Source organism: Miniopterus natalensis, chromosome 9 (genome assembly GCF_054644295.1).
Source record: "Miniopterus natalensis isolate mMinNat1 chromosome 9, mMinNat1.hap1, whole genome shotgun sequence".
NCBI classification, from domain to species: domain Eukaryota; kingdom Metazoa; phylum Chordata; class Mammalia; order Chiroptera; family Miniopteridae; genus Miniopterus; species Miniopterus natalensis.
Genome location: NC_142089.1, coordinates 80,963,814 through 80,984,470, shown reverse-complemented (window position 1 = coordinate 80,984,470; position 20,657 = coordinate 80,963,814). Strand labels below are relative to the sequence as shown.

At 56.1% G+C, this 20,657-nt stretch overlaps 1 protein-coding gene across 1 annotated transcript in view; it reads left to right on the top strand.

Annotated features, from left to right (window-relative positions):
* GMDS (GDP-mannose 4,6-dehydratase) overlaps positions 1–19,407 on the top strand; it is a 570,121-nt gene extending 550,714 nt beyond the window's left edge. The window contains exons 10-11 of the mRNA XM_087820697.1: positions 19,037–19,105; positions 19,312–19,407. Coding sequence (XP_087676823.1) covers positions 19,037–19,105; positions 19,312–19,374 — 132 coding nt within the window. The 3' untranslated portion in view covers positions 19,375–19,407. The remainder of the gene's footprint in view (positions 1–19,036; positions 19,106–19,311) is intronic.
* Positions 19,408–20,657: the final 1,250 nt, after the last annotated feature.

Genomic DNA, 20,657 nt, shown 5'->3' with positions numbered 1-20,657 from the left:
CCGGGTGATCCTAAAGCGTGCGGGCACGTTAGAGCAGGGAGATCCGTCCAGAAGCCCTCCCTCTGGTCCTCTTGCACACGGATAACCGTGCTCCGCGTCCTGTGCCTCCACAGAGCAGCAGTGGGACGTGCTGCCAGGAGAGGTTACGGTGAACCGCCGTCCAGGCCGCGGAACTCCAGGCCGGTTCTCGTCGCATCAGGAAAGGGGTCTGAACCGAGGGACGGGTTCCTCTCAGTAAATGCCGCTTCAGCAGTCGCCGTAGGGGTGGGCCATGAGTGAGTTCCTCTCCCCGGGAAGGCGGGACCCCTGTGCATCCAGCCTGCAGGGCTCGGAGCCCCGGGGACGAGGAGCAGAGCTGCCCGAGTTCACAGACGACCAGGTCGCTCGGTCCGCGTGTCCTGGAGGACACCGCTTCTCAGCTGGTCTCAAGGGGGTGGGTCCAGTGCTGGCAGGGCAGGTGCAGAGAAGGTGTTACAAGAAGGGGGGCTTTACTTCCTGCTGGCGGCACCCTCTCCTGTGCAGAGCGCCATGCCTGCCTCTCTCCCTTCACCCTCCCCCGTCGCCACTAACGATGCCTGTCAGTGTTCTTGTCACACTGGTCACGGTGATTGGCTCGCATGCCCAGGATCCCTGAAAATCACCTGCTTCCCGGGGTTCCTAGCTCCTGCTGACTCTCCATCCTGGCTCGGGGTCTTCTTCCCCCTCCCGTATCGTATCGCCTAACAAATAAGATCAACTGTGACTATAAGGATTTGCTAGGGAGGTTATATCTTAGTGAATAAAGCCATTTAAAATCCCCAGTTACATAGGCCCTGGTTCTCATCCCCAGTAGAGCCCTGGTCTCCTTGGGAGGGGTCAGGCTTCTCTCCCTCTGGTACCTGCCCAGGTCCCCTACCAGGTCTTGTCACCTTTATGCAAAGCAGTTCAGCCCTTTCCTGCTCGAATCGCCTCTGCCCAGCCAGCCCAGGGGAAAAGGCCTGCCACCCCCCAAGGGAGCCAGCAGGTGGTCTGCTTATGAGACTGCTGACAAGCTCTCCCAGCCCTGGCTTGTGAATCGACCTCCCCACTCCAGACCCATGACATTTAGCTGTGTGTGTCCAGCGCCTGTCACCTGGACTGTTAGGCATCCAATTATGCCTCTTCATTGAGTCTCCTCTAGATTTGGGGGGATCTGTGGCACCTGCCTGCTTCCAGCTTGCCCTGGATGCAGATGTGGCTGGAAAGGATGGGAAATAAACCTGGAGAAGTAGGTGGGGATCAAACTATCAAAGATGTTGGCAGTGTGAGTGAGAGTTTGGGTTTATTTGACAAGTAACAGAGACTTCTGACTGGGGGAGTATCACACGGAGCTCCAGGACGAGTGAGCAGCATCCCAAAAGAGGAGGGGCTGTGGAGCAGGGGAGGGGTGGCTTGTGCAGAAAGGGGTACCATCGTTGCCCAAGTACATGCGAGCCGAAGGCCAGGAAAGGAAGAGCTGGGAGCAGAAGGTTCTGGAAAAGATTTGGGAATGAATGATATAGGCAAAATATAGAAGGAGCAAATGTTGACCATGCTAAGATGGAGTGTGGGGGGGATCATGGAAACAGGTGTATTTAGTGGGGCATGGGGAACGTTTTTACTTCCGTTTTAGGCATTCTTTTATCCATTCAACAAAGACTTGTTGGTGCCTGCTGTGTTCCAGGCAGTGCTAGGTCCTGAGGCAGGTGATGCTGGTCCCCAGGAGCTTATGTCCTAGGAGGCGGACAAGAGAACAGCACACTATTGGCAGTGTGATTGCAGACTGAAAGGGCTAGAAGGGACATTAAGAGGACACTGGCAGAGAAAGGCAGGGCTCTATGAGGAGCTTCCTGAGGGGAGGCCTGAGCTGCCTGTCGCGCTGGGCCGCACCTGCCAAGCAAGCAGGACCCTGCGGACCTGCAACCTGGGACAAGGGCGAGGGTGGAGCTCTCTGAAAGCAGGAAAGGATTAAAGGCAGGATGCCAAGGAAGAGCGAGTGAGGGAGGGTGGGAACTGAAGGTAGGGGCTGCACCCTCCCTGAGCACTGCTGGCCCCGCCTCCCTGGTGGGCTCCAGGGCAGGCCTGCCGTCCCAGCTCCTCTGTCTCCCACGGGGATGCTGTGCGTGTTGTGATGGAGGGGTATCACGTCACGTTGCACTTCTGTTCACAGGGTGAAGAACACACTTTATAACTCAGGACTGGTCACCATGAAGCCCGGTCCTCCAGCTCAGAGGACAAGGCTTGATTGGCCTTAGCCTCAGGAAAGAGCAGCAGGTGGGAGAAGAGAGAGGAGCTGTGCAGTGTGTTGCTGGGGCGTGAGCTGGGGTCCTCTGGACCTTACTCATGGCCGGGATGCTGGGGACCCTGCACAGAGGCGGTGTAAGGAGGGCCCAGTCACCTGGCAAAGAGCAGAGTGGCCCTTCGGTTCCGCCACAGGCCGGGGTCAGGCAGGCCACGTCAGTCAGCTGAGGCAGCGACGTCCTCGGGCAGGAGGAAAGTAGGTCTTTTCTCCTGAAAGCCTTTGTCCCGGACTCAGCAGAGCCTCCCGCAGCGCTCCATGCGCCCTCGGTGGGCAGAGCGCTTTCCCCTCCATTTACCTCTGCTCACAGGTGACAGTGACTTGTTATCCCTGGTGAACTTAATATGTCAGATCCCACTCCCTCCTCCAGAACTCTGGGTGGGGGCTGAGCAGTGGGGGAGGGGATCCAAGGGAGGGCCAAGGCTTCCTCTAGGCCCCTGGCTCTGGAACTATTAGCAGCAGGTCTGTGCTGCTCTGGCTCCAACCCTTTCCCAAGGTATCCTGAAATCAGTCCAGTCCAATCACCAGCCCCTGGATGGCCAACAGGTCCCCAAGGGCGCCCCAAGGACACCTGCGGGCAGAGGGCCTGATGAATACCCGGAGGAAGGAAGGTCTCCAGGGATCTTTCTTGGCGAAGCTATAAATCAGTACATCTTAAATTCACTGCCACCTGTAGCAGCTTCCCTGGCCCATCCTCGGGGACGACTCTGAAATTTTGGGGGTTTCTGACCAGCCAGCCCTCTGCCAGCTCCCGCCCAGCCCAGCTGCTCCCCACCTGGAAGGCGTCCCCTGGGTGCCCACAGCTGGCTCCTCGTCAGTCATGGCTGCTTAACCATCACCTCATCCACATTCTTGACCCCGTTACTCGGTTACATTTTCCTCCTGCCGGCACCCGGAGTGGGACATGAGCTGTCTCCGTTTGTCTCGTTGGCGTCTGTGCTGGCGGGCATGCCCCGCTGTGGGGGTTCGGAGGGAGAGTAGGGATAGCCGAGAAGAAGGCTGGAATGAGTGCAGGGCGCAGGGAGAGGATTGCGACTTGAGGAGGGACGTGAGGGGGGACAGTGAGCATGTATGGAGGACTTCGTGACCAGCATCCACACACCATGTACTTATCACAGCTCCAGGCTGTGGCACAAACAAGGAAACACACTCATCTAGCAAATGGTGAATCTAGAATTTCAGCCTCAGTGTCTCTGACCCAAGCTCCATGTGCTTGTGCGGGGTGTGGTTTAAGTAAATGAGGAGAAGCAGGAATATTCCAGGCTGCGGGGGCCAGCGGCGCGCTGAGACTGCCCACTGCCTCGCCGGAGGTTCGGGAGGACGGGCACGAGGCCTGGGCGTCCATCCCAGGGATCCTGCTCGAGCCGCCAGGCCGTGGCGGGGCGGGCGCATCAGACGCTAGGCCACCGCCACTCAGCACATATTAGCAAGAGGGAGTGCTTAGGGCACAACACTTACATTGTTGCTAGTCTGTGCTGTCAGCAGGCGAGATGTAACGAGCTTATAGATGAGATGAACCCAGCTGCAAGTGGTGGAGGGGACTCGGCTGGGTTCCCTCTAACCTCAAGATAAACCAGTGCTGGCTGTGGGGTGCCGGGGTCCGCGCCCACCAAGCTGGAGACTTTCACTCCGCCTGCCCCAGCCCCCCAGACCGCGATGCTGGAAGATCTCTTTGTACTGTTCACTTTGCCTTCCTGCCTCCCACTCACGTTTCACCACCCGGAGCGAGCGTCTGCTCTGGAAGGGTGTTCAAGGCCTTGGCCTGCTGGGCCGCCGTCCCCTCCTCTGTCCTGCTGGGAGGGTGCCCTAGTCCTAGCACTTTCCTGGTGGGGGGCTAGACAAGTCCTCCCGTTACTGTTTGTGCCAGCACTTCAATGGCATGCTGGGCTCGGGGCTCTTTGAAGGCCAGCGCCAAGCCCGTCCCTCTCCCTCCTGTCCCTTCCGGCCTCTGCCCTCTCCCTCTCCCTGCACCCATTCTGACCCTCTCTGTGCGCCTGCTCTCCGCCACCCTGCGCTGAGACGCACGCCACGTGTTGCCATTGGCTTGTTGGTCTCCAGCGTGGGACACTGAGCTCCCCGAGGCCCAGGTGACACTGGCTGGTGAGAGCATGGTGACTGAGTGTGGCCCGGACTGCACGAGAAAGTCGGTTGGTGGGTCCTGTTTGAACAGCCGGTGCTGCCTGCTGCTGCCTTTCGGTAACTTACTGTCACTGCTGTTCTTCACAGCGTCATTCAGGGCACCCCTCTGCACCCTCACTGTCAAACTCGAGAAGGGAGTAGCTTTGGGTACCGTATTTAGATGCCGGTGCTCCCAGACTGGCTCCCTCATCCAGGCCCACAGTGGTCCCCATCGCGCTGCGGCCCTGGGCCTGAAGGCCGGGCCCCTAAGGAGCGGGTCTTCCTGCTTCCCATTAGTGAGGGTCGTGGCAGCCGCGTAAGTTAGAGCAGGCAGCTCTTTTGAACTCTGTGAGTTGAAGTCTTTTCATAGAAAAAGATTTTCTGAGCAAAGGTCCTTTGGAAGTTTCCCAAACTCATAAAACTTGCACATCAGGAGTCTCTTGGTGGTCCCTGCCATCCTAGAAGAGGTGGTTCCTGGAAGGATTGCCTGAAGCCCAGATCTGCCAGGGATGTTCACATGGTGCCTCACGGCCTCATGGTATCGAGGGCGCAGAGAAGGCAGAATCTTTCCCCGGGCAGGTAGCCCTGGCCTGGTCTGTGTCTCAGCTGCTCATAAATACAAAGGCGTCAGTCATCACGACCATTCCTGATGGCACTTGAAGGGATAGTCGTTTTTGAGAAAACTTACAGTAATCATATTAACTAAAATGAGATATTTTATACCCAGCCAAGGTTCCCTTTATAAAACCTTTTTCAGCTCTAGCTGGAAAAGCAAGGAAATCATTTTTGCTTTAAAATCCATGTCTGCGTCAGACCTTGTCCCAGCGTGCTGCCCTGACGTAAGGAGCCCTGAGCTCCGTCAGCCTGGTCTCTCTCAACAGGCCCCCTCTACTCTGACTCTCAGGTCTCTACTCCTGTATCTGCTGGAACCCGGAATCTGCACGTGCCAACCCACCCTCAGCTCCACGTTTCTGGGCCTCTCTAGGGCGGAAGCACATTCCCTCCGGTGGTGTCTGTGGCCGGCTCCTCTTCTCTAGGTTGATGTTCGTCTGCATCCTGAGCAGCTACTTGGTACGAGCGCGTGGCTGGCCTAGTGCTGCTCTTGTCTCCTGTCACCACTTACGAAAGAGAGCAGACCCCAAGGGAGCTCTTACCCAGTCTTAGAGTCCAGCATTCACCTCACCGGGGGGGACACTGGGCAGCCCTTACGTTACCGGGCCTCCCTGCCTCATGCGCCATGTGGGGTGTTAGCAGCTGGACAGTATGGGGTGTGTGCAGTGTTTAGGGTGCAGCACCAAGAAGCGGCCCGATGAAAAGGTGCTGTTGCAGCTCTCAGGGATCGCCGTTCCTTACCCAGGCTTTCCTGACCGCTGGAGTGGACAGCAGCCAGGCGCCCTGTCACTCGAGTCCTGAATGAGTGGCCGGGGGTAAGGAGTGCAGGTGGCTCGCTGAAGAGACCGGAGGAGAGGCTCGCTGGCCCTGCCGCAGTCTCCGACAGGCTCTGGCCATTAGATGTGGTTTACATCAGGGGAAATTTGTTTGCGCACTGTCACCATTATTTATTTATCATGCGAGTGCCTCAGTGACATGTGGCCCAGAAAAGTAAGGTACCACAGTTACCCACCTCCCACCACAGGTTCCTGAAACACACGGTCTCCTGGGGTACGTCACAGCTGCCAAGTGTCCAGGTCAGTCCATGGGGAGTTAGAGGCCCTGCTTCCCTCCGGGCAGGCCGCCCATCGCTAAGTCAGGCTCCGTCCTCAGGACCCACCTCCTGACTGATGCCCTCTGCATGGAGCCACAGTGGCACGAGTGCCCTGGATCAGGACCAGGAGAGGGCTCCCATACTCCCAGGGTGGGTCACCCAGCTCACCCCAGGACAAGCCTGTCTCAGGAGCAAAGCCCCAAGTTCAGTGCTGAAGCTAAGCCAGCCCGAGGCCCGGCTGGAGCAGAGCTGGGATGTCACTGCTTCCGCGGCCACGGCTGCTGTGATGCTGCGAGGGGCCAGCAGGCAGGAAATGCAGCATGGGATCCACGGGCGTCGGTGCAGGCGCGGCCCCCGCAACAGGCTGGAGAACAGCCTGAAATCCCCCTAGTCCAGCCTTTCCCTGCCGCACAGAGACGAGGGGAGCAGCAGAGCCCCTGTGGCAGGGCCACAGCGGGGCCAGGCCTGCCTCTGCTCTCTTCTCTCACTCCCGTCCCCTGGAGGGAACACGGGGAGATCAGACGTGGGAGCTTTTTCAGTTAAGAAATCAGACTTGGGGGGATGTGACAGTGGTGCGGTCAGGGCTGCTTTAGGTGGCAGTGGGTGGCCGCTCCCTGAGGTTGATAGTGTCAGGGCCCCGGCTCCGAGCTCCTCCAGCCTGGAGGCTCTTCCCTCCTGGGTGGCCTCACGGAGCCCTGCCTTCCAGGAGCCTTCGGGAGCTGTGTCTCCTCACTTGAGTCCGGATCCTATGGGCAGTCTCTGTCCAGAGCCCTGAGGTGCAGCAGCAGAGCCGCCTGCCCATCCAGACCCCTGTCTCCTGGCTCTTTCACCACCGCTCTTCCCAAACTCGAGGATCTTAGCACATCACCGCTGCCTTCACTTTGCAAAGATTGGCCTCCTTTCTGTGCTAACAGGCCTTTGTAGGATTGATACGGCCAGAATTCTAGGACCATCCAAGGCTGCAGTCTCCCTTTGTCCCCCTTTCCTGTGTTTAGTCACAGAGCACATGCCACACCAAGGAGACGAGGTTCCTGCCCGGTGGTTTTGTCACATTACTGAGCAAGAGAAACAATGCAGATGCAGCAGACATCCCCGGCGGATCCCTGCGGCGGGGCGAGGGGGATTCACCCGTTTCCTCTGACTCTTTGGAGCGGCTCTTTGCTGTCACTCTCAGCCCCTTCATTATTAAGAGTGACTCCGCAGCAGCTACTACTCTGGAAACACACCTGGGAAAGAGCTCTAACTGCAGAGCAGAGTCCTAAACCCAGAGCAGTGTCCTAAATAGTCCCAGGAGCGGCCGGGGAGGGCAGGACAGTGGGCGCTGTGCAGGAGGGGCCACCTGGCATTGCTGGGGGACGAGTGGACCACTAACAAGAGCGTGATTTGTATGTTTCCACCACCAGTGATTTCTCACATCTGGACAGAATGGTCACTTCCGAAGCATCCTCATGTGCACCGAGTGGCATTTTTGGCAGGCCAGAACATGTGAGCTGGGCTCCTGCTTTATCAGTGGACGTGAGGCGCGCTTCATTGTGGAGCTCGGGTTCTGGGCCTGCGCCGGCCACCCCGAGAGCAAGCTGGGTACCTGCCAGGGTTATGTGCACAGGGTCACACTTGGGAGTCCCCACCGAGCTCTCATCAAAGCCAGCCTGATTGCTTTCCACTGCGCTTTCCTGAAAGGATGTTATGATTTTCTAGATGTTTGGTGGCCGGTGATAAATCAGGCCTTTATGATGTCATGTGCAAGGCCGCCCCTCGGACGTCCTCCCGCAGCAGCCACAGATTAAAAGCAGGACGTCTGCCGGGCACAGTGGACACAGTGTGACTTAACCCTTTCCTGCCTTGTCCTAAGGCACGGCTGAGGCTGTCCCTCTGGCAAGGGTCAGGGAACAGGTGACTGCCTTTCCCACACCTGCCTTTCCCAAACCTTCTCTTCCCGCACCTTCCCTTCATGCACCTGCCCCTCACACCCCCTCCCCTCACACCCCCTCCTCTCACACACCTGCCCCTCACACCCCCTCCTCTCACACACCTGCCCCTCACACACCTGCCCCTCACACCCCCTCCTCTCACACACCTGCCCCTCACACACCTGCCCCTCACACCCCCTCCCCTCACACCCCCTCCCCTCACACCCCTGCCCCTCACACCCCTGCCCCTCACACCCCCTCCTCTCACACACCTGCCCCTCACACCCCTGCCCCTCACACCCCCTCCTCTCACACACCTGCCCCTCACACACCTGCCCCTCACACCCCTGCCCCTCACACCCCCTCCTCTCACACACCTGCCCCTCACACACCTGCCCCTCACACCCCCTCCTCTCACACACCTGCCCCTCACACCCCTGCCCCTCACACCCCCTCCTCTCACACCCCTGCCCCTCACACCCCCTCCTCTCACACACCTGCCCCTCACACCCCCTCCTCTCACACACCTGCCCCTCACACACCTGCCCCTCACACCCCCTCCTCTCACACACCTGCCCCTCACACCCCCTCCTCTCACACACCTGCCCCTCACACCCCCTCCTCTCACACACCTGCCCCTCACACCCCCTCCTCTCACACACCTGCCCCTCACACCCCCTCCTCTCACACACCTGCCCCTCACACACCTGCCCCTCACACCCCCTCCTCTCACACCCCTGCCCCTCACACCCCCTCCTCTCACACCCCTGCCCCTCACACCCCCTCCTCTCACACACCTGCCCCTCACACCCCCTCCTCTCACACACCTGCCCCTCACACCCCCTCCTCTCACACCCCTGCCCCTCACACCCCCTCCTCTCACACACCTGCCCCTCACACCCCCTCCTCTCACACACCTGCCCCTCACACCCCCTCCTCTCACACCCCTGCCCCTCACACCCCCTCCTCTCACACACCTGCCCCTCACACCCCCTCCTCTCACACACCTGCCCCTCACACCCCCTCCTCTCACACCCCTGCCCCTCACACCCCCTCCTCTCACACCCCTGCCCCTCACACCCCCTCCTCTCACACCCCTGCCCCTCACACCCTTGCCTTTCCCACACATTCCCATCACGCACCTGCCTTTCATGTGAACACAGCTGGGGTCTGGACACTGGGTGGCTTTCTCTGAGTTATCAGACTTCCTCATCTAAGAAACTTCGGCCAAGTCAAGATTCAGAGCCAGAAAGCGTGCCCCGTGGAACGGCAGGAGAGATCATAGGTAGCGTGGCAAAGGAATCCTTTCAAAGAGTCTGTTTCATAATCATGAAAGTGAGAGGTCTCCTTGGAAAGGAGATCGTGTCTCACGCCGGTGGGCTGTGATAGAATGTTCTACTCATACTTTGCTGGTGGCCGTGTGAATTCATACAGAGTGTTTGAAAACAATAAGAAGGCTCTCATTCAAGCCCAGCTCTGACGAGCTCTCTGGGAATTCTCTCTCCCTCACCCATGTCGAAGCTGCCAGCAAGTCCTCTTTCTGCTGGGCCTCCAGCGAGGTCCTGGGTTTGTCCATTTCTCTCCTTCTTCCCATTCTCACCACTGCCCTCCAGCCCTGGCTGCCACTGTCCCCAGCAGCTCTGTGGCCATTGTCTCACCTGGTCTCCTCTCCGCACACCCGTCCCACACCCAGCACAGGACAAGAGCAAGGTCAGAAGTGGCCAGCGAGCACGCCTGCAGCCCTCAGAGCCCTGGTGTGGCTCAGCACCAGGTCGCCTCCAGGCCCTATAGATGCGGGGGTAAAGGAGATCTTTCTCTGTAGATGAGTAGATCACACACACACACACACACACACACACACACACACACACACACACAGGATTTGGTAAAAACTTTTTAAACACCCAGGCAAGCATCAGTGCTGCGTCCCATTCTTTGGAAAGCAAATGGAGAGGAGAGGGCTCCTTAGTCAGCAAGGCAAGTTTGTGGTTAGTTTTACTCCAGCCAGGACTCTGCTGTGCAGGAGGGGTGCAGGGTGGGACACCGTCTCAGGGGCCCTCAGGAGGCTGGCTGTGTCCCCATTTGAGAAAAGGAGCTGCCTGTCCACCTCCCACCCAGAGGGGCCAGAGCAGCGGCACAGGCCCCAACTTTGGCCTCTGACCTGGGCCCTGTGTCCAGGCCTAAGCCCTTCAAGAGTAACATGTTCCTAGGTTGGGTGGCCTGAAGCCACCAAAGAGTGGCAGGCTTTTCAGGAGGGAGAGGGGTGTGCATTAGAGGTAGGGCATGGTGAGCAAAACTAACCTGTCCACCTTTTTAAAGCACAGCTAGAAGTCAGTCCTTTCAAAAACTACATTAATGTCAGAAAATCAAACTTCTGAGCTTCATCAAGTGGAGTTAGCTAGATTTATAACTATGCCCACCAGCCCCAAGTGCTCTAAGGGACAACCGGTGACTAGAAGTAAAGTCTTATGACAACATGGCTTTGCTGACAAAGGCCTGGGCCCTGGGACAGGGATTACTCAGGAGGCCACATGCAATCCGACTGACCACTGTGCCTCTCCAACCCTGTCTCGGGCTTTGATCCCCCTCGATCACTCTGTCCAGACTCAGAGGCCGTCTCTCTGCTCCTCAGATGGGTGCATGGCTCCCTAAGTCCTTTGCACTAATGACCCTCCTACCCCAGGTCTTCATGGGACTATTTCTTCCTTGTCATTCAAATCTCTGATCAAACATTACATCTTCCAGAAGGCCTTCCCCACCAGCCCTCCGCTCTTCATCAGCTCTCCTCCTCTTCAGTCTTCTGCCTGGCGCCCCCATCGCTGAAATGGTCTCATTCCTGTTTCCTGGGTCTTGCTATCTCTCCCTACTGCAACATAAATGTTTGGCAACAAACAATAAAGAGGATGTACAGTGATTACAATAATTGAGGGAAAGCAGAATACAAGATCCTGTATACTCTGGTTACAATGATCCTAAAAATAAAATTGGTTTGCAGTGCAGAATAAAAGTAACAGAAGTAGGAAAGAAAAACTGTAAGACAACCCACTTTAAAATATTACATTTTCATCCATAATGTTACTACAAGTAATTAAAATAATAGCTTTTCATACAATGTAGTGATAAAAACAACAATAGCTAGCTTGAACAGAAAACCTGAATGCAACAAATTTGAACTGCTGCTAGCTACTTTCTATGTATAACCTCGAATTCTCACAGCATCCTGCAAGATAGGCTGTGTTTTCCCCTATTTCACAGATTTAAACCCTGAGGCTCAGGAACTTTAAGAAACGTGCCCCCCAAGGTCACACAGCTAACGTGGTGGATCCACGACATGAAGCCAGGTCTCTCCAGTGATGTCTCTGTGTTGTTGGTGTGGACTCATCTTTTGTTAGAGATATAATTTATGGAGTAAAATGCATAAATCTTAAGTATGTAGTTTGATCTGCTTTGACAGATACACACACTCCTGAACCCTGCACCCGATCGGCATTAAACATCGCCCAGCGCTCCTTTGTGTGCCTTCCCTGCCAGTCCTACTCCCGACCTACTTCCTTTCACCACCAGCTGGATTGCCTTCTGCAATGTCTGCTCGTCCCTGCCCATCCCTTTCATTCAGCGTTGGACTATGTGGGCGTTTCTGCCCGTGGATGTCGTCACTGCGCCGAGATCTGAGCGCCACCGGGGTTAACGCACCGTAGAGGGTATGGCTTCAGTGCCTCTGGGAGGGTTTGTCCTGCTGCGCATTGTGGGCGCTGCACCAAGAAGCAGAGTCCTGCTCAGTCCAAACCCTCCCTCATGACATGAATTGAGTTCTTTAGTTTAAATATCTCTGTAGATGCGTTCAGGTGTAGGACTATGTTTCTCTCACAGAGATAGAAGAGAAAGGAGACCAGGTAGACGTGCAGCACAGACAGCTGGGAAAGCTCTCTATGAACCCTCCCAGTGGGAAGCCAAGTAAAGGCATAGACGAGATCATAGAAACCTGGAGGTTCGCCTCAGTGTCACCTTCTCTCCTTGCCTCTCAGAAACCATCCTAACAGCTATCATAGTAGTTGTCTTAATCTTCCCTCAAATGTGAAAGCCCCCAGAGAAACAACCGAAAACCAGGAGTTGGGATGTGGAACGTTGCCCGGTTAGTCCTAGAGCGAAAGAAGGCACTGAGGGGAGGAGCGCTGGAGTGACCGTCGCGTCACTTCTGTTCTGCTTGGGGAGAGGGGTGGATGGCTGGATGGGAGGGAGGATTCTGGAATGAGGTTTCTTGAATTTGAGTGACCTAATGTATATAAGTTGAGAAATATCCCAAAGGAAAAAATATCCCACCTCTATCATGAAGGCGTTCACATCGTTTACAGAATTCTTTAGAACTGATGTCCGAAGGGAGTGGGGACCTTTTGTAAAAGGCAGGTAGGCTTCCTACCAACTGGACGGGATGAGCTTCGGCAAATCGCCTTCACCTCGCAGGATTCGGGTCGCCTGTGGCCAAGCTGGCTTCCCCTCTGTGCGCAGGCTGACGGCAAGCCAGCAGCAGAGCTGGGCTGTCACCCCACAGGTACTTGGAACAGTGCTTTCACCCCAGAGGGCCACCTGAACTGGACACACGACACCCTGAGGTGCATCATGAGTGTGATGAGAGGTTAATTAGCTGATGCATGTGAAGTGCTTTGAGGATAAAAAGCAACAAGTGGCAAAAGAGGAGCAACCTGTGTCTCCTGCTCCAGATGCCACTTGCCAATTAGGTCACAACGCTCTTAATCAGTCCACTTAAAGGTGCGTTATCTCCTTTCCTCGGGCTTGTGCCACCTCCTACCAGCACAGGCAGAGCTTTACCCGATCTAGTCATTAACGTAACCAGTAATTTCCGACAGAGAGGGTGCTGGCTTTGAAGCCGGGAACGCTGAGGTCACTGGCAATCTTATCTCCCCTCATTAGCTGGCCCTGCACCTCGACTGTGAGTCAGCGCTGTGATGGTCAGGGGGAAACAGGAGCAAGAGGGCCCCGGTACAGGCCTAATCCAGCCTTCCCCAGGCTGCTGCTCCTGCGAGCACCAGGGACCAAAAAATAAAGCTAACCAAGAAAATCAACTCTACAGGTGTAATTATGGAGGTAAAGCAGGTACAGAAAGATCGAGCACCTCGTAAATGTGTGTGACGCAAGGCTACATCCCCCAATTCTCATTTGCTTATTTTATTAAGCAACCTATTAAACACCCACCTATGAGTAGACAGCTGCCCAAGAGCTACTAGGTACAGCTTCTGAGAGATGCTTCTCTCTGCTCGGCCCAATCAGACCGGAGCCTGGTTGACAGTGCCCCTGGCCAGACGGTGCCCTTGGCTGGACGGTACCCCTGGCGGCAATGTTGCTGGGACCTCGCTGTGGGGCGCCCTGCCCTCTGCCCCAACCCTAACCCTAACCCTAACCTGGAGACGCTGGGCTTCAGGGTGGCAGAAATCGTGTGCAGAATGTGTGTCCACAGCAGAGAATGGGCCACTGCCCTCATCTCTGCTCGTCTCAAGCATGTCTGCCCGACTTTCTCCCAAATATCCTAAAGCTTTCTTTTTAAATCCCCATCTGAGGATATTTTTTCTGTTGCTTTTCAGAGAGAATGAAAGAGAGAGGGAGAGAGAGAGAAACATCAATGACACATTGGTTGGCTGCCTCCTGCACGCACCCCACTGGATCAGGCCTGCCACGGAGGTATGTGCCCCTGGTCGGAATCGAACCCGGGACCCTTTGGTCCTCCGGCCATCGCTCTAATCACCGAGCAAACCAGCCAGAGCTCTAAAACTATTTAAGAGGAAGTTAATGTGCGTCCTGTATTCCCCCGAACAGCTGCGTTGCCTGTGTGCCCTGCAGAGCCCTTCTTGCCTCACTGGTTCCCCTTTCCATGCTAACCACGCCTTAAAATGCAGGTGGTGGCTGCGCAGGAAGGGCCTCACCGGGCTCTCCCCTTGCGGAGTGAAGACCTGTCTTTAAACCACATTAGGCTGTATTTCCAGGTGGCCCAACGGGGAAGACAGTGTTCTCCTTTGCTTTCCAAAGAGTGCTCCACGGTGCCAGGTATGCCTCGCCTTCAGGGTCCGGCTGCTTGTGCATGGATTTCTTTCCTTTCGCTTGGCAGCTCTTAATAGCTACTGATTCCAAATGACAAATTCTACCAATTGAAAATATGCGGTTCCCAGCAAAGAAAAATGGGATCAAGCGAGGGGTCATGGGATCCTAGAGACCCCTCAGGCACTACCTGGGAGGTCTGGACAGCACATCCTGAGTCCTAACGGGCGGGGCTCAGTGTGAGGCCACCAGGGAGGTGACAGTGTCAGCGCAAAGCCTGGGCCAGGGTTTCCATCCACGGCACACCTGTGTCACCCAGTGCCCACCTCTCCCAGCGGCCTCTGCCAGGTCACAGGACGAGGCAGGGCCTGTGCACCCGTTTGGCTCCGGCACCACTGGATCTGCAGTCAGGGTGCTGGGAGCCGCACAGACTGACCCCACTTCCCCAAGCTGGGCCCAGCGCTGTTCCTGCCCCGTCGACCTGTCAGCCCCACGAGTCCGCTTCCTGAGCAGCCGGAGGCCCGCTGCCTTCTCCTCGCCTTTCCCGCCCCTCGTGTTCACGGAGGTGCTGGCTTAGGCTCCAGGCCCGCTGGTGTGCAGCAGAACAGGGCAGAGAAGGGAAATGTTCCTCGGCCCTCCCAAGGCCACCGCGCCCTCGCTGCTCCAGGACTCGCTGCCTCTGGGAAGGTTTCAGTCACAGGGTATATTTATGAGCATCGGCGTTGCAGGCTTTCTTGGGGAACCCCACACTCATTGCCCGGTTCTTGCTCTCAGCTGCGTGGGGGCTGTGGGGCGGGATGTGCTCTGAAGCTTTTCCACTTTATTGACGTTGGTGGGGTAGCAGTTTTGCCTAAAGAGAAGTACATCTCTGCTGCTGGCTCTCCATTAGCATAAAGTTAGGTCAGGAGCCACATTCACTGCAGTCTTTTATTCCCTCAGAGCCCGCGCTGTTCCACAGTTTTGCTTTTTTAAGAAAAGTGAAGGGAAGTGACTGCCGAGTGCTGCTCCAGCTCATAGCTCAGATGCCTGGCAGGGTTGCCAGGCTCTTCTCAGCCTCGATTTTCCTCATTAGCATCCTGTCTATACATCTCCTTTTCATGGTGGGAGTCAGTTTCTCTCTATATGCACATTAGAAATGTAACATCCTGCCAAAAGAGCTCACACTCTGACGTGTTTCTCCACCGAAACAGATGGCCTTTGCAAACCTTACCGGCAGACCTGTTGAGGAGACGTGTCTCCCACACATAATTTGAAATAAACATTAAAATGCTCCCAGTGCAGCCTCAGCAAAGGAAAAGGATGAGACTATGGACTTTGAAAAGATATGTGATACAATCTACTTAATAACATTCCCCACGCTGGTTTTAGGAGAAGTGGGTGGGTATCAAAGGGGTTAAATGTGTGAAATAATCAACATAAAATCAGGTTAGGGGAGAAAAGAAAGCTGAGCAGCTCATTTAAAGCTGTGTTATCTCGATGGAGGTGAAAGGTGCCGGGAGAGGGGAGAGAGGGAGCCACAGTCAGGAGGACAGTGACCGGCACGCTCTCTGCTCTTCTGGACTTCATGTTAACTACTGCGGGCTCAGAAACGGGCTTAATGACTTTTCCAGGATTTGGTCTGGCCCTTTATCGGTTCCCTAGAACAGGAATATAAGCCAGGAAAGCCTGAAAAATTGCTGCAGCAAAATGTTCCCTCCTGCCGGGCTGCTGTCCGCAGCTCTGCCCACTGGCCTTGGCCTCTAGGGCTTATGCCTGGACGGAGTTAGAGGACAACTCCTAGAGGTCAAACAAGCCAACAGCAGTCAGAGACCCTGAGAAAAACAAGGGGGCTCTAGGCATCTGGACACACACATTTTCTCTTGCTCAGGCTGCTGGCGGCTGTAAAATGCTCAGCTGACCCTAATTGAATTTGACGATAACAAATCACATGTTGAAACTGTATCGCTCACCTAAGGAACAGCAATGGGAGCAGTGAAGACACCAGAAGCCAGAGTTCAGGAAATGTCATATTCACATAGAAATGCTTTAAATTTTTCTCACAGCTTTATTGTCTTCTTTACAGAAAGGCTCCGGACCACCCAGTGCACAAAGGCCGTTTTGGAAACTGCACATAAAATCATCGCGCTGGTTTAGCTCCGGCCTCCGTTGTCCGGCTATAGCTTTAAGCCTGTAAACAAAAAGGAACTGAACTTTTAAAAAAGGAGAAACAGGCAGGCCAGATGCACTCACGCCTCTCTCCTGCCCTCGGAGCTCATCACACCTAGTGGGGATTTGTGAAATTTAAGAGGAAACTACATTTCGGTCTTGCTCTCCTCTCCCCTCCCCATTGCTCCACACAGTCCTAAAAGGAGAGTGGTTCCAGGTGTCCTTGTAAGAACACAGTTTCCAAATCTCACTTCTCTTCAGGCCAGTGGGAGACGTATCTAAAGAAGCGTTTCCTCGCCCACCCTGTCACCGCAGAGCCACATGCACTCCCGGGCCAGGCCTGCCCCCTGCCCCAAGCCTTGCAGAGAAAAGCATTTGCTGTATCTGTTCTCAGAAGGACACCATGGGAAGGAGTGAGAGAGTCCTTGGGGCAGTGACGTGCAGCCAGGCTGGGATGTGTCCTCGGTCTTCCCCTAAGCTGAGGGCCTCGAGCGCAGGGACTGCTGCAGACGCTCGGGTGCATCTGGCTCAGAGCGCCGCTGCTTTGTTTTGATGGAACCTCGTCCTTTCCCTCCACAAGGTCTTCTGGTCTAATTAAATTTCAGGGAGACAGAGCCTTGGCAGGAGGTTAAAGTAAGCTGCTAGCCTGGAATGTAGGAGTTGGGCTCAAAACTAAATTGGGAAGTTTAACTGGGTGCGTCTCCGGTTTCAATGGAATACTTTACAGTGCGTGGTAGCAATGCCTGTTCCTAAGCTTTTGAAAACCATTTTTCTTTTTTCCTTAATTGTAGTTCCCTAGTTGTTTTTATATTATGAGCTACTTGTAGAAAAATACAGGAAACATAATTACAATACAAAGGTCCCTTTCCCAAGCCTGCTGAGATCCCTTGAAGCCACACTCGGTTTAGGGTTTTGCTAACTATGAGTTCAGACATGACTGCGTCCTACGCAGTGCGAGCTGATTTACAGCAAGTGCTGCGAGATTAAACAACCATCGTGTTCTCCGGCCTGTGTAGCTGCTGTCGAGTTCGAGGGCCCTGTGGCCTTGTGACGCCACATTTCACAGCTCCCTCCGGGGAACAGGAATGAATATCTTTGTGTGACTCTTACAGTAAAATAGAAGTATTGTGGAAGTATATACAGGTTTATTTAGGGAAAGAGAAATAAATTCATTTGCCTTTCCACTTATATTTCCAGTTCTGTGTAGCACTGTGTTAAATTGCTAATTATTCATTTTTGTATCCTACTTTTCCTGAAGAATCTGTCTATGGACTTGTGGGCCGGCAGAAATAACTTGTTTTACTATTATGAACACTCTGGAGAGGAAATCAGTACTTCGGTGTATTGTGAAATGGAAAGCCTTGGGAGTTTGATTTACTCAACCCTAAAAAGTAATGATGGATGGTTGGGAACGAGTTGTTGAATCTCCTCCGTTAGGGTACAATTTCAAGCAAACAGTACAGGTCTTCAGAAGCAGCTGGGCTGGGGGCGCCCGCCCTGCAGAGGGGCCTGCCCAGCTCCTGCTGGCCTCCCCGCGAGTCCAGGACCCACCCCTGGCTGCCTCCTCTGGGCTCCCCGGAAACCCTGCGGGGAAGGCTTTCAGTTGCAGCTTGATTAGCTGTTACTTTCGCTTGATATAACTGGATTTAGGTCCTTTAATACTGTGTGTTGGCAATGGTGTCTTAATGAGATGCTCGACGGGTTTCAAGTTCAGCAGTTTCCACGTGGCCTTCGCTGTCTTCTGTTTCGAGGACTCGTATCTTGTGTACTTTCTGACGAATCCACTTGCTGAATGTTTCTTACCCCAAAGGTGGTCAAGTACTTTTCTTTTTCTTTCCTTCCCATCCTGTCCTCCCTCCCTCCCTTGGACATTCTCATCTGTTTTCCTCGGGGAGCTGCAATGAGAGATTGGTGGGTGGCCGAGGTGCAGGAGTAGCTGTTCTTCAGCGAGCTTCCCTCCACGGGAGGTTTCACGCGCATGGAAACTGCGGGCCCGAGGTGTGGGGTCCGCCCGGCCCTGGCGGAGGGAGCGCAGCGCCGGCGCCCGGAGGCTCGCGCCGTCCAGTGTGCGGACCGGACCGTCCGAGGGCGAGGGGCTCGGGCGCCGGCAAACGGCGGCCCAGCCTCCGGCCGGAGCTGGAGGCTTGAACATTAACTGGGTCGGCGCGGGAGGCGACGCTGCGCCCGGTCGGCGGCGGAGGGGGCCCTGCGGAGCGCAGCCGGGCGGCGGGGCGCTGCCGCAGGGCGCGGGGCAGGCGCGGGGCAGCTCCGAAGCTTCGGTTTCACTTTAAGTGCCCTGGGTGCGCTGGGTGCCCTGGGCGGCGGGGCGAGGCGCAGCCTCGCGTGGGGGGAGGCCGGGAGCCCCGCGAGGACCCCGGCCGGCGTGACCGCGGCCGGCAGAGGGGCGCGCCCGCCCGAGCGACCCCGCCGCGTCCCGTCCGCACCGGGCTGGTGGCGCCGAGGGCGCGGGCGGCCCTGCGCCCAGAGCAGCCGGGAGGGCGCTCGCTCCCCTCGCCTCGCCCTCCTCTCCCCGGGAAACGTGGTAATTCGAACAGTGCTGGGCGCCTGTCAACCTCACGCATGTAAGCTAGAGCCACGGAGCCTCCGCGGACGCGCGGGCGGCCCTCACCTCCTGCCCGCCGCGCGGCACACCCCCAAACTTCGCCAGATTTACGGCCCCCAGAGCCAAGGCGGCGCGCGGGGCGGAGACCCCGAGGAGGGCGGCGGGAGCCCCGAGGGCCGGGGGCCGGGGCCGGGCGGGGGTCCTCGCGCAGACCGCCACCCACCACGCCCGTCTCTCCCTCCGCCCTGTAGGACTTTCTGCAGGGAGACTGCACCAAAGCAAAACAGAAGCTGAACTGGAAGCCCCGGGTCGCTTTTGATGTAAGTGTCCTTTGCACGGTGGGGCCCCGGCTAGTCCGAGCCCGTCCCCGCGGGAGGGTGCCGGCCTGGCCGGCAGCTGGGCGCACGGGGTGCCCGGGATGGGGGTGCGGGCGGCAGGGTGCAGGCCGCCACGGGGGCGGCGGTGTCCCCAGCAGAGAGGGACAGAAGCCCCACTCGCCCCAACCGCCCTTTCTCTCGGGTCCCAGGAGCTGGTGCGGGAGATGGTGGACGCCGACGTGGAGCTCATGCGGAACAACCCCAACGCCTGAGCGCCGCCGCCCGCGGCCCCCAGCCCTCGGGCCGCAGGAGGGGCCGGGAGGAGCGGGGCGCGGCCTTCGGACGCCGCCCGGACCCTCCGGCCAGCCACTGCCCCGCGGGCCGGCAGGACGGCGGCCGCCCTGGTTTGCAGCAGCCGGGACGGGCACTCGGGCTCGGCCCACTTTCCCTTTGTCAAGGCCGCTTCTGAACGGTTTTATGGAATCAACAAGGTGTTTTAATCACATGTTCACTTTACTTGAAATTTTGTCATTAGCTGAAACTGTAAGGCTTTCAAATGGTTTTTCTTTTTTCTTATTAAAAATGGCCTTTCTATGAACCAGCAGTAGGAGTTGGTGCCCATGTTTTCTCCAAGTTATAAAAGCAGCTATAAGGGCCCCAAACGAAACAGAAAACCCAGATCCATGCCTTGGAGTGAAATAGCTTCCTTCAGGCCTGCTCCCTTTTGCGGGAGCCCTGCGGGCAGACCCCTACCAGGCCCCAGGCTGACTTTGCCAGTGTCCTCCTATGTCCTGCCTGGGACACTTCTGTCTCCCTCCCAGGGACAATGAGCCCCTCTCTCCAGCGCCTGTAGAAAGGAGGCATTCACACACCCCTGGTCTCTGCTGACTATGATTAGAACCCACTGGGCTCCAGGCATCTCAAAGGAAGTCTTCAGAAATAGAGGGGGGTGGGTAGGAGAGAAAACCCGAAGGTAAGTAAACATTGCTGGAACATTCCACCCCAAAGCCCCTGGGTCGCCTGGAGGTCTTGGGGCCCCTGCGTTCCTGTGGTCTAGAATCTTACACAATACTTACTTCCTCCCTCTTCTCAGCACTAGATCACTTTTTAAATCTAATTCTGAATTAGTCATTCAACCAGTTTACATTAAGTGCCCAAAATATGCCAGATACCATGCCCTTCAACCACATCGGCGTTCATTAGGAAGTATGATAAAGAGGCTTTAAGTCTGGGCCTCAGAGCCCTGAACCTAGTTTTGCTGAGTGCATCACTTAAGAGGCCTGGCCTTGACCACAGGCATGCGCTCCGGAGCGGTGCACAGCAAGTCCGCACAGCCACGGCAGGTGGACGCACAAACACGGAGTCCACAAGCAGCAAGGATCTGTCTACAGGTGGATACCTCTGCACAAAATACCATATTTGCCACAGAACAAATTAGGTCAGGACTCTTCTTCCCCTCACTTCCCCTCCAAGGAAAATAAAATAAAACTTTATAGCAAATGGACTTCCAGCCTTGCCCATGCTCCGTGAGTGCGGAGGACTGTTCTGAATGTCT